General features: G+C 37.4%; 2 protein-coding genes across 6 annotated transcripts in view; one reads left to right on the top strand and one right to left on the bottom strand.

Annotated features, from left to right (window-relative positions):
- Positions 1-8,099, top strand: part of Zdhhc6 (zinc finger, DHHC-type containing 6) — a 16,789-nt gene extending 8,690 nt beyond the window's left edge. For all 3 annotated transcript variants that reach the window (XM_005387772.2, XM_005387769.2, XM_005387770.2), the window contains 5 exons: positions 3,923-4,090; positions 5,108-5,149; positions 6,200-6,345; positions 6,434-6,480; positions 7,482-8,099. In XM_005387772.2, the coding sequence (XP_005387829.1) occupies positions 3,923-4,090; positions 5,108-5,149; positions 6,200-6,345; positions 6,434-6,480; positions 7,482-7,585 (507 nt within the window). In that variant the 3' untranslated portion in view covers positions 7,586-8,099. The remainder of the gene's footprint in view (positions 1-3,922; positions 4,091-5,107; positions 5,150-6,199; positions 6,346-6,433; positions 6,481-7,481) is intronic.
- Positions 8,100-9,311: 1,212 nt separating this feature from the next.
- Acsl5 (acyl-CoA synthetase long-chain family member 5) overlaps positions 9,312-12,952 on the bottom strand; it is a 47,427-nt gene continuing 43,786 nt past the window's right edge. For all 3 annotated transcript variants that reach the window (XM_005387764.1, XM_005387763.1, XM_005387762.2), the window contains 5 exons: positions 12,465-12,608; positions 11,748-11,849; positions 11,075-11,146; positions 10,410-10,556; positions 9,312-9,574 (listed from right to left, as the gene is read on the bottom strand). In XM_005387764.1, the coding sequence (XP_005387821.1) occupies positions 10,416-10,556; positions 11,075-11,146; positions 11,748-11,849; positions 12,465-12,608 (459 nt within the window). In that variant the 3' untranslated portion in view covers positions 9,312-9,574; positions 10,410-10,415. The remainder of the gene's footprint in view (positions 9,575-10,409; positions 10,557-11,074; positions 11,147-11,747; positions 11,850-12,464; positions 12,609-12,952) is intronic.

The raw sequence follows: 12,952 nt of genomic DNA, 5'->3' as shown, positions 1-12,952 counted from the left end.
TATGAAAAATAATAATTATATTTTCCAAATAAAAAGTATAGTGTTCTTCTTTTATATTTTTACAAATCTCTTTAATATCTCACTTAGGGCAGCTGGAATCTCACATATACTTTTCCATTCAGTCTATTGAAAAATGTTGCTTTGGTTGAAGTTTTATGCAGAGAATTCAGCCTCATAAAGATAAGTAGGTAGAAAAGGATAGAGCATTTTAATAAGCCTTTAGATGAAAATGGGTATCTTAGTTACTTTTCTCTTGTGACTGAGACAAAATGCCTGACAGCCAGTTAAAGAGATAAAGGTTTATTTAGGTCACAGTTTATAGAGGTTTCTGTCCACAGTAGGCTGGCTCCAAGGCATGGTGGCTTCACAGAGGAGAACAGTTGATGGCACGCAGAGCAACAAGGGACCTTAATGGTATCTTTCTGCCTCCTTTATTTTGTATCTAGGCTGCTTAAGGTTGTGCCAAACCCATCAGTGGACTGATTGAGTAGCACACACCCTTAATCCCAGCATCACCCACTCTGAAAAAGCAGCCACTTCTGAAAAAGCTCCACCTATGACCACCTGAGGCTTTGGGGGGACATCTAGACCCAAACCATAACAATGGGTATTCTTTGATCCTACATTAAAATGAAACAAGTAACATTTTTTGTCAATAAACTTTAATACTTTTTACCTTAAAATTTGTGATCTTTTTCATATTATCATGCATTGATCATTTGGAAGGTGCTGGTTTACTTTGTTACTAAGATTTTCTAAATGTTGTTAGTTTTCACAAATCCCATTCAAGTTCCATGCAGGGGTACACGCTTCTATTCTCAGCTGTTTTAAGAGGCTATAACAGGACTATCACAGGTTCATGACCATCTTGGGCAACTTACTGAGATCCTGTTTCAAAGTTAAAAAGATAAAAAGGGTTAGGGATATAACTTAGCACTTCATGGGTTCAGCCTCCAGTACCGTCATACTGTTAGTGCTTCTTTTGAAGTGACAGCCTGATTTTGTTCATTTCTGAGAAAATGCCCACAAAATTCTGAAGTCTGAGTTACCTTCCTTTGTTAATTATTCATTCTTTCAAGTAAAAATAGTATTAATTACATTAAAAAATAAATGACTGCATAGCTATTTTTGTTAATTCACAGCTCAAGTGTTTTTCCTGAGAAAACCATTCTGCTTTGGCATGCTTTATGTCTCCTTCCCATTTTGTCATATAGAATGTCAAAAGTATGTGTAAAATTGAGATATAGCTGAATGTGGTGGTGCATGCCTATAATCCCAGCCCTGGGGAAGCTGAGGTAGGACAGTAAAGGCCAGGTTGGGCTATGAAGTGAATTCAAGCCATCCTGAACTACATAGTGAGACTTTGTCTCCAAAAACAAAGATTTGAGATTTAATAAAAATAATAATTTTTACTGCTTTATCCGCAACATTCTTATAGAAAATTGTTGGCTTTTTAAAAACTGTAAGTATGTTCAGTTGTTTCCTGAATACCTGCAGGGGTTGGTTTTGGAATTACTCTGGTATTAAAATCTGTAGATAAAAAATAAAATAAAATAAAATCTGTAGATGCTCAAGTACTTTTCATAAAATGGCAAAGTATTTGCATATAACCTAAGCACATCTTCCCGTGTACTTTAAATTATCTCTAGGTTACTTAAAAAAACTCAGTGTAATGAAATGCTATATAAACAGTTGTTACATATACTGTACTATTTAGGAAATGATGAGAAAAAATTTCTGTACATGTTCAGTGTAGAAGCAGTTTTATTTTGTTAATATTTTTTATTCATGTCCATGGATATGGCATCTGTGGATGTGGAATGCAAACAACTGGTGATGAATATAATGACTTAATACAGTATGCTGCCATTGGCTTAATTACATCTAACGAATCAACAATTTAGCCACTTTTGCAAATGTCAACATGCTGAAAAAGGCAAATAATATCTTAGAATTATTATAAAAATAGTTTGACCGTGTATTACTTCAGGAAAAGTCTTGGGGACTATAGGAGCCTACGAAGCATTTTTGAGAGGCTCTGATGTATGGATTTATGTCCAGGCTATTTAGCTTATACCCACAACCTTTCATCACTTCCCCTTCCCTGCCTCCCTGCCTCTTTTCCCCTTCCTCCACCCCATCTCACACTTGTGGTTTGTTCATCTTATGCTTCTGTATCTTTGCTTATGTTATCCTCCTTGTCTAGAATACTCTTTCTTCTCATGTTGTTTTATTTTGCCCCTCAAATTTAGTTTAGGTATCATTTTGTACAAGGAACTTTCTTTGGCTTTTTCTAGAGACTTGGCTAGGCACTTTTTTTTTTTTTTGAGACAGGGTCTCAGTATGCAGTTCAGGCTGTCCTTGACCTCACTTTGTAGCCCAGGCTGGTCTCAAACTCACAATGATCCTCCTGCTTCAGCCTCCCAAGTGCTGGGATTACAGGTGTGAGCCACCACGCCCAGTAGCTAGGCACTTTTGTTGCCTTTTCGCATAGCAATACATACCTCTGTCACCTCTTAACACATAGTAATATCACTTTCATCCTTACCAGTTTCTCTCTATAAATAGCCTAAAGCTGTATTTTTAAAAAATTCAGTCCATTTTTAAGACTCTAAAGCTTTCATTTAAAAAAGAAAAGAAATTGTCTTTTACTGAGGATAAAATGAAACAATTGAATAAATTCATTTTACAGTTTGGCAATTCTTTTAATAAAGAATAACATTCATAATCATAAATAATAAGAAGAACCTTTTTCATAAAATACTGAACTTGATAATTGAGTATTTCAAAGTGTCACTTCTGCTAAGCATAATAAATATATTAACATTAGAATAACATTTTTTTGCAATGACCAAGGCTCTCTAAAAGGTATCGTGCTAAATCTAAAAGTTATGGTAAAATTGGCCCCTTTTTTCTGAGTAAAAAATTGAAATTGTCATATTAAATGTATGGAAAGTTTACAGAAATTATCCCACTAAAGTTTTACAGGTTTCAACAGTTTATGCTTATTGTTGGAATAAATAATGTATCTGTGTACCACTAGGTGTCAGCAGAACTTAAGGAAATATGAAGCCAGTCTGTTTCCTTAAGTTAGAGCTAACCATTTAAATGCCTAGAGTATAATTTATGGTAAATACTTATTTTTATGCCTAACAGGTACATGTAATGCAAATGTAAATGAGTGTGTATGTGTGTGTGGTGGTATAAAAAACTGAAAGACATCCTACACATGTCTGCTGGCTTTTGAAAAGGTGTTTTTCCTGAAACATTGACCCCCGCTGTGCCCTTTCTCACCATTCCCACAGGCGTCAGTGCCATCCAGGATAAAACTATTGCGCTACCCCATGAGTAAAACAGTGCCATCCTAAATAAAATCGTACTTTATCCTGAATCAATTTATCATTATTTTTACCTGAATCCCTTTGTGCGGCTATAAACAATCAGGAACATTGAGTTTTTCCTATGAGATGAATTTAGCTAGCTCTTTTAGTAAGCATTTTTGAGTGCTTATTCTTCTTTGGTTTGGTTTGGTTTGGGTTTTTTTGGTTGTTTTGAGATAGGGTCTCGTTATGTAGCACAGACTGGCTTTGAACTCATGGTAATCCTGCCTCAGCCTCGCAAGTGTTAGGATTATAGGCATGCACCATCATGCCTGGAAGAGTGCTTATTATTTTCTGGGTAATCACATACCAAGTATTTTCTGGGCGATCACATACCAAGTTTGTATTATATCAAGTTCTCCATATATTGTGATAAAGCTGTGTCTCTTCTGCATATTGTGACATATTATAACATTATAGCAAGGAAAAAGTACTTTTATTTGCATGATACAAATTTAAGGAATGAGCATTCTCAGTAATATATTACTGAAAGTCACCTTAAAGTGAGGGTATGTGCCATCTTACATCTTTGTTGCCTACAGGCTAAAGATCGAATTCAGTATTACCAACTAGATGAAGTCTTTCTTTTTCCTTACGATATGGGAAGTAGATGGAAGAACTTTAAACAGGTATTTACATGGTCAGGGGTTCCTGAAGGAGATGGACTGGAGTGGCCCATAAGAGAAGGGTGTCACCAGTACAGCTTGACAGTGAGTATTTTTATCTGAATAGTCCTTTCTTTTTGCCTTACCTTCCACTCCATAACTTTTCCTTAACTCAGTGTTATTTTACAGTAACATAAGCAATGTAAATGTTTTCATTATTTCAAAATGAATGTAAGTTAATATTCATAAAGTACTTATATCCTGAGTCTTCTGTACTTATCCCTCTCCTAAAACCCCCAGACCTCTTTGGTAAAGTCTTGACACCTCGACTTAGTCGTACAGAATCTGGCCGAAAATTAACTTCCAAGCTACAGAGTCGTATGAACTTCTTTGTACATTCTTGCCGCCCAACTTTGCCCATATGTTTCTCTATCTCATGTGACTTTTCTGTCTGTCCTTAAGACGATGTCCAATCCCTCCTCTTCCATGTAACCTAGCCTACCCACTCTGAGCTCGTCTGCATAGGGCTCTAGTCGTATTCCACTGTATTATAGCTTATGAGGTCTCCTATTTTTATTTATTTCTTATTCCCTATGTCTTTAATTTAAATTTGGAAGATTGTAGAGTGGAGACCATGTATGATATTTATTTCCCTTACTGTGTCTAGTATAGTATGTTTCGTAGTTGCTGACTAAGGAGGAAAAGGAGTTAAAAGTTGACTTAGTCAAGACTCATTAGTAGTGAATTTCGCAGTTCGTCTGCTGTGTTAGAGACTCAGTACATCCCAGCCTCTTTGCATTGGGCACTGCTAGCCGGGACGTTTCATGAGGGCAGAGAACGCATCTCCCTGGTTTTCAGGCCACAGTGAGTGCTCTAAAAATGTGCATTGATGAAGATATTAGAGAGTGAGATCTGAGGAAAAAGCCCCATTTTTAGCCCTTGGTTTCTAGCCACAGGCCTTCTTTCCATGCTAGAAGGAAAAGGCCACCTGTGGCCTTTTAATTGTTAACATTATGAAACTCTGGAAAATCAGGTGTTCGTATGTCACAGTCAAAGTAGAGGACGGTAGGTTGTTTTTCAATATTAAGGGCTTAATATTTTTCTTTTCTATCTTCCAAACAGATAGAACAGTTGAAACAAAAAGCAGATAAAAGAGTCAGAAGTGTAAGTAAATTTTTTACAGTGATATTGCTGATTTATTTTTTTTTACCAGGCTGGATACTTCTGTATAAATTTTTAAATTGCCTTTGAGTAGAAACCAATGGTTGGCTTTTATTAAATAATATTCTTTAATAAATTTTTTTGAAATCAAATGGAGTTTACTTTTGTTTTCATATGAATAGTTTGGAATCGAGGGAATTTAGTTAATGTATATTGCCAACCTAAAAACATAGTTACCCCTAATATAGATTGTTAAGGAAAAACCTATCCTTACGGCCCCCTGCTGTTGTATATGATGCCACTAGCCACAGGTGCTAGTTAAGTTTAAATTAAATAAAATTAAAAATTCAGTTCCTTATTTGTACTGACCACATTGTAAGTGCTTAGTAGCTCCTTATGTCCAGTGGCAACCCAGTGAGTATCACAGATGTAGAACCATGGAACATTTCCATCTTTACAGACAGTTCTCTTCGACAGAACTGCTCTGAAATTTAATTCTTAGCAACTGTCTGCTTGAAATGAGGGCTAACAAATGCCTGAAATTAGAAACCAGACACACAAGCCTACATATTGCATGGCTTCTCTTAGATGAGAAACCCATATGATAAATAGAAAGTGAAATAAAAGATAAATAAGAGGAAGTAGGGCGATGGATCTTTCTCAGATAAGATGGGATCAAGAGAGGGAGGGTGTGACCTCTGGAGGAGCAGGAGGGAATGAAAGAAGGAAGTAAGCTGTGTTATGCACAGGCACCGGAGTATGGGCCTCAGCGTGCAGTTCGGGCTGGCCAGCTCCACACAAGGAACGTAGACATTATGTAATGCAAAAACCTACTAATAAAAAGTTAAACTCTTATTTTTAGAAGAACACTTAACTAGAAGAAAAAAAGGGAAGATCACTTGCTTCCTGCAGGGAAACAGGTTCAATACAGCACTAAAAGGGGAGGTTGGGCACTGAACACTGGAGTCTACCATGAAAAGCTTAAATTCAAACATAAGAGAACTCATATTGTGGGTAAATAATTCTGTTTTTTCTTCTGATTGCTGGCGACAGGTTCGCTATAAGGTAATAGAAGATTATAGTGGTGCCTGCTGTCCTTTAAATAGAGGAATCAAAACCTTCTTCACGAGCCCCTGCACCGAAGAACCTCGAATACAGCTACACAAAGGGGAGTTCATTTTAGCCACAAGAGGGTTACGGTGAGTGATAGAAAATAGCACGTTTCTCTTTTAATGACAAAATTAATGTCTAGCCTAAAAATTAAACTTAATCTTTTAAATATTTCAGATACTGGTTATATGGAGACAAAATTCTTGATGATTCCTTTATAGAAGGTATGGAAATGGAAGGCTATGTTTAAAGTACAAGACTACTGGCAATAATTCCAAATTTTACCAGAATTACTTTTGTAAATAATCACTGAAAATCAGATGCATTCAGAGAACTGCACAGGAAGGCTCCCGCTTAAACAACAAAAAGCTCATGTCTTTCTCCATAGTACTTGTACTTATCAGGTCTTTAGATGTGAGCTCCTGCTTAACTATATGACAGGCATGTGTGGAAGTGCTTCTCTTATAGTATTAAAGTCCCCCACAGACCTCTTAGGTAGGTGCTGTCATTTACATTTCCTTGGTGAGGGAACTGAAGCACAGAGAGGCTGAGTAGCTTGTCCACAGCCACACAGTAGAAACAGGTACAGCCAGGGCACAAGCCCAAGCAATCTGACTAGACTCTACGCACCAAACCCCTGTACTATATACTTCTCCTTCGAGTGAGTATTCCTCTTGTGATTATAAAAACTAACAGACTGAAACTTTCTTGGTCTTTTTCTCTTCTTAAAAAAATTTTTTTTAGAATTATTTCTTTCTAAAGTAAAAATAACCCAAGATACTCTTTTTAAAACACTGGGGGTTAATCATAAATTAACCCCATTGGCAGCTTAGGCAGTCATGGTGTATATATTAGAAAAAGTCTAAGGAGGGAAGTCCCAAAGGCTATAGGGAGCTTGTTCCCTGGAAGAGATATAGTGAGTGGTGTACCAAAACACCTTTTACAGTCATACACGTGTAAGTGAATACTTTAGAAGTGAATATTCCAGTTGGGTGCTGTCTTGAACCACATTCATCCCTTTCCCAAATAATGGAATTTGGGAACTGTCTGTTTTCTATCTTGTTGGGAGCATTTCTAAACTATACTTTTCCCCCTCCTTAAGCTGTGTATATGTGAAAAGGGTATATAGGGGCGTTATTAATTTGAAGTAAGAGGATTTCTTAGTGCCAGTAATGTCATTGTAGTATATCATACTATTGCATCTCAATTTAATTTTCTCCCTCAGGTGTGTCAAGAATAAGAGGATGGTTCCCTAGGAACTGTGTGGAAAAATGTCCCTGTGATACTGAAACAGATTCAACATCAGAAGGCGAGAAGAAAAACAGATAGCCACTGTTAAAATGAAATTATTCTTTAATTCTGCTTCATTACTTGAAAATTGTACATATTACTACAGAATTATGCAACAAGCCTACTCTGGTTAAAATGTTCTTTTCCTCAAAGGTGCCCTAGTGCCATGATTTAAATATTTTTATTACTAATTTGGAATGGAGAAGCCATTCTGTGTATGCCTTTGAATTCCTCCCCTTTTTATCACCCCCTCTTCCCCGCAAAAGGAAACCTATTTTACCCGAGTAGCTAATAGCATTTCCTCTAGGTTTTCCTTTATGCGTTGCATACTGTGGACTTCACCTGCAGATATAGTTCCCCTTTGCCAGGAGCATCTGCATGTGATCCTTTTTGTTTCTTTCTCAGTTGATGCTTCTTAAATATTCTAGAAACTATGAGAACTTGTCCGATTCAGTATAAGCTCAAATTTTGTTACTTGTCTTTTAATAATGCAGATTTTGTCAAATCAAATAAAGATCAATGGATGTTCTAATAAATCATATTTTTCACTTAATACATTTTTATATTTGTTGACTAAAAGTTTTGTCTTAGGTCCTTTTGAAAAAACTGCAAATCAAGATTCTTTAAGGCATGTCATAATCACCTCGATATATGAGCCCTAGTTATGGCATATTGTGATCACAGCATTCTAGGAGGCTTGAAGCCTACTGGTCTCAGACTGCTTATGTACGTTTGACTTTATCAAAAACCGAAGCTTTCAAATGGTCAGATCCATGCTGGTAGACTTGGATGCTTAAAGTCAGGCTTGTCTACATATATAAATAGAATTACAGAAGGAAGAATGCTTCTCTGAACTACACTAAAGTGGTCTAGTATTCCTTACTTCCTTCCAAGACAAGGAACTTCATGTATTGACTGCCAGTCTTGTAATAGTTGAGAATAGATAGCAAAGGGCACATGGAAATTCTGCAGTGAATGAAGAATGAAACAGGACTCTGCCTTCTTGCAGTGGGGCAAGAGGTGGACAGACAAGCAGTGTCAGATGGAGTCATGTGCTGTGAAGGTGGGTGTGCATGAGTTGGGATTTAAAGCAACTGAGGGAACAAATCGTGTGCCTTTCAGGGTATCTGCATGTTAGGCAGTGGGTCAGCAAGAACACAAGGAAGCTGGGGTGTGCCTGGCATGATTGAGGGACAAGAAGAAGCAGTGAGTGTTGGCTAGAGTGAGTAGGGGAAGGAAACGGAGGGGAAGTCAAAGAGCAAGAAGAAGCGGGATCACAGAGAGCCCTACACGTTCCTGCTTTTTTGTTTCCAACTCACACAGACATTTCTTCAGCTTTTTTAAGGTCTAGAAAGACCAACCTAGAATATTCTTAACTCCAACTAGAAGTCTGAAAGACAGACTAGTCAAGGTTAGAACACAAGATGAGGAAGGAGAAAATACAAATTAGTGCTCAGCCTTTGGCTTGGGTGGTATTTATTACAACGCTGGGCTAAGCAGGATTGAGTCGATTTCTTTTGTTTCAATAATTATCAAACACGGATGCATACTACACTCTTCTTCATTCTAACAGTTTCCATACCTGGGCTGTACATCAGGCCATTTAGTTCAGGGTCCCTGGGGCAGCACCTGGGCAGTAGTATCTTTTTTAAACTTCCAGAGAATTGTAGTGTGCAGGCAAACTTGAGAATCACTATCTTGCTGTTGAAGTGATCCTTATTTAAGACTGATTCTCATCAAGGTTCAAGAGACAACAAACACTGCAACGTATCTGCAATAGTTTATTTTAAAGATTTTACATTTACAAGTAGAGGCAACATGTATTATCTGACAGTAGGGTACAATAGTAGTTGAATGGTGAAAAAGTCAGTTGGTTCCTTCACAGAAGATAAGGCATGGTATGGACAGCATGTTTGCCCATAGAGCTTTGTTCCTAGTGCAGGAAGATTTTATTCAGTGCTTGCTTCATTTACTGGAAAAGTTAACTGGAATGTTTCAACTTCTTGCATCTTCCAGCTCAGCAGCAAACTGTAAAGCACAGATTTGGTCAACATCTACTGCTCCAGATAACACTTAGGAATAGCATTCTTTTTGGACATGTCATAGACCCAACTTGTAATACTCCCAAGGTAGAGATCTTCTAGAGAACTTAGGATTTGCTTGGTATAATCAGTTTTCCCTTATATACATAGGCTACAGTGTATACAGAAGCACATTGGAGACATTTACCTCACAGATCTAGTATGAATGATAGGTTAACACTCAAAACATAGTGGCTTTGTAAAGCAACTAGAGACCATAAACTGAAAACAGCTTTTCAGAACTTAAAGATCCTTGATCTGAACATTAAAAAGCTGAAGCAAGTGTAGAGCCTGCTGACAAACTAGGTTTTACTATAAAACAAGCAAAAGACAATGTATCTTTAGACCAGTAGTGGCAAACCTATGGCACACATGCCACAGTGGGCTGTGTTACCCTGAAAGCTCTAAAAGGTTTGCCATCATTGTCTTCGACCCTAGAACTAGGGTTCACAAATAAAAATGGCATTTTGTTAGAGATGGTAAGGAAGGGACACTGAACAAAACTGTGACCTTCAAGAAAGCATGTTGATCAAAGCAGCCCTCTGAAATCTTTTCCTTAGCAATGTTTAAGATGGGATGAACAGGATTTGTTTATTTCAGGGCTTCTGCAATATAAGTCTTTCAGTACTAAAAACAAAAGCCAGGGTTTGATAGTTCTGTAAGTAAAACATCAGATAGGAGGAATGGTAAAATGAATGGAAGAATAGGTTTTAATCCACATTCTCACGATGAAGCCTAGGGTGGGCAGGTAGACTGCTGTGATCCCCATCAGCCCCGAGTACCTTAGTCTATTCCTGGATACTCTCATAGAGGCTGTCAATTTGGGCCCGAAAGTGTTTGGTGAGATGTGTTCGTTTTGCTTTCAGCGTTGGTGTCAGGAGTCCATTTTCAATGGAAAATGCTTCTGGGTGGATATAAATATTTTTGACCTAGAAGGTGAGGTGAACACATGCATACATGTTTATTAGTGATTTGAACTTTTCTGCACGGTCCTCTGAGCATTCTGTAAAGAATTTCAAAGCAGGGGCTGGGGATTTAGCTCAGCGGCACAGCACCTGCCTGGCAAGTGCAAGGTCGTGAGTTCGATTCCCAGTACTGGAAAAACAAAACAAAACAAAACAAAACAAAACAAAACAAAACAAAACAAAGAATTTCAAAGAATATTCCACCTTATAAAAGGGAGCTTGCCACAGTAGAAGGTAATGACAGTAACCATGCCCATTCACATGCTTATAATTTTGGAAAGAAATGAATAGGGAGAATTGATAATGAACAGCAAAAAGGGCAACGTGGCTAACTACAAAAGGTTACTACCACTTGTGGTTGAGGGAACAAAATCTAAAATTAACTGTTTGAAAATTATCTGTTTAAACTCCTTTAGGAACAGAGACTTTAAATAAAACCTTCTAGCATGACAAGTAATCAGGATAACATCAACAATACATACCTGTTCAAAGGATTTAAGGCCATTTTCTTTCCCAATTTTCTGTAAGTCTTCTAAAATGGCTTCTTTCACAATCTAAGATACAAAATATCCTTTAAAATGGGGCCTTTTGTAATAGACCCTAAATGAAAAGCCAACAGAAAATGCCTGGGATAAAAGATGACTGGGGTGAAAGTGGATATAAAAGTATGTACAATCACATTATACACTTTATATTTAGCAAAGAAAAAGCAAGAAAATGCAAATTTAAATGTTAATAGGGATTTTCTCTGAATGATGTTTCTATTCTCTTATTTTCCAATTCTCTTGTTTCCTACAAGGATCATATTACTACAAAAAAAGGGAGTTTTGTTTTGTTCTTAAACTCCTCCTTCTATCTCACAGGCTAATAAAACTATGCAAGGGCTGAGAACAGCTTAGCAGCACAAGTGCCTGCCTGGCAAGCACAAGGTCGTGAGTTTGATTACCAGTACAAAAAGAAAAAAAAAAAAAAAAAAAATGCAGTGAAAACTATGCAGCCTAGTTGGGCTATAGGTACAGGTTACAGAAATAGGAACAAGATTCTGTTCCTCCAGAGAGGAGGTTCCAAGAACCCCAGAGTGCCCTAGCTGGTAGGGCCTCCTCTCTGTCACGATGGGCCAGTGGGTGTGCATTAGGTTTTCTAAGCCAGACTTACTTTGGATTGGCACAGTTCTTCAAAAGATCCCTGAATCCCAAGCTTCACTGCAAATGAGGGAAGCACATCTGGATCAGGAACCACCACTCCTACTAAGTATGACTGTAGAAAGGAAACAAAAAGTGCAAAGGTATGACAGGACTAATGTAAGAAAGTCACCCAGTAGGGAAAGCTAATAGATAGTACCTCCAAGCTTCAAATTTAATAGCTAGTGTCCTACTCTCTTTTCTCATTGTGTTCCAAAGCCCCATGAAACTCCAATCCCATTGTCCCACTCCACTCCACATCATTATGAAGATGTTCTATCTGATCTGAATCTTCAAACAGAGGTGGTAGTCATATGGATAAAGAACCTTTGGCCTTTCCTTCTCAACATTCTTACCACCTACCTCCCACCTGAAAAATAAGCCAAGTTTGCTGTTCTAGAGGAATTCCTGGAGTCAAAACAGTGCAAAGTGGGTTGGGATACGGAATAAAAGCTACCTTTTAGTAGAGCTGCTTCAACAATTCCATTGACTTGTTTACAAAGTCCATCAGAGCTTCAAAAATATGTTTTTCATTAATATTTCCTTATTTGAGATTCAGAATGTAGCTTTATGTTGTTAGTCTTATAAGCTGGATCTTCTCATCCTGAAACCACCTGTCCAAATTCCCTGTAGCTATCAGAATGAACATGGTCTGTTCCTAAAAATAGTTAGGGTTAAAACAGTACATTACCTGTAAGCTCTCCCCATAAATAAAAATTTGTGACACTGGACCACTCCTGGTATAGATGTTTTCTATCTTCTCTGGAGCAATGTATTCTCCTTGTGCCAGCTTGAAAATGTTCTTTTTCCGGTCAATGATCTTCAGAGTTCCATTCTGTATGAGGCACATAAAAAGCATAGGTATTTTGAACTTTAGAAGTGGTATCATTTGGTAGTTTGGGGAAGTCACAGGTATTACCTTGCCTTAAAGTTGATTTCTTGTTCTTATATACCAATAATGAACTCATGGAGAAAGAAATTAGGAAGACAATACCACTCAAAATACTACCAAAAAAAAAAATCAAATACTTAGGAATTAACATGAACAAGGAAGTAAAAGACCTCTACAACAAAACTACAGTATTTTGAAAAACTTCAAAGCAGACATCAGAAAACAAAAGATATCCCATTCCTATATGTGGTCATTTTGAATATTATCAAAATGGCCACATTTCCAAA

The sequence above is a fragment of the Chinchilla lanigera genome, unplaced genomic scaffold (assembly GCF_000276665.1).
Source record: "Chinchilla lanigera isolate Chin_1 unplaced genomic scaffold, ChiLan1.0 scaffold00030, whole genome shotgun sequence".
In the NCBI taxonomy this organism is placed as follows: Eukaryota; Metazoa; Chordata; class Mammalia; order Rodentia; family Chinchillidae; genus Chinchilla; species Chinchilla lanigera.
The sequence above is the reverse complement of the archived record's forward strand: the minus strand, read 5'-3'. Positions and strand labels throughout refer to the sequence as shown.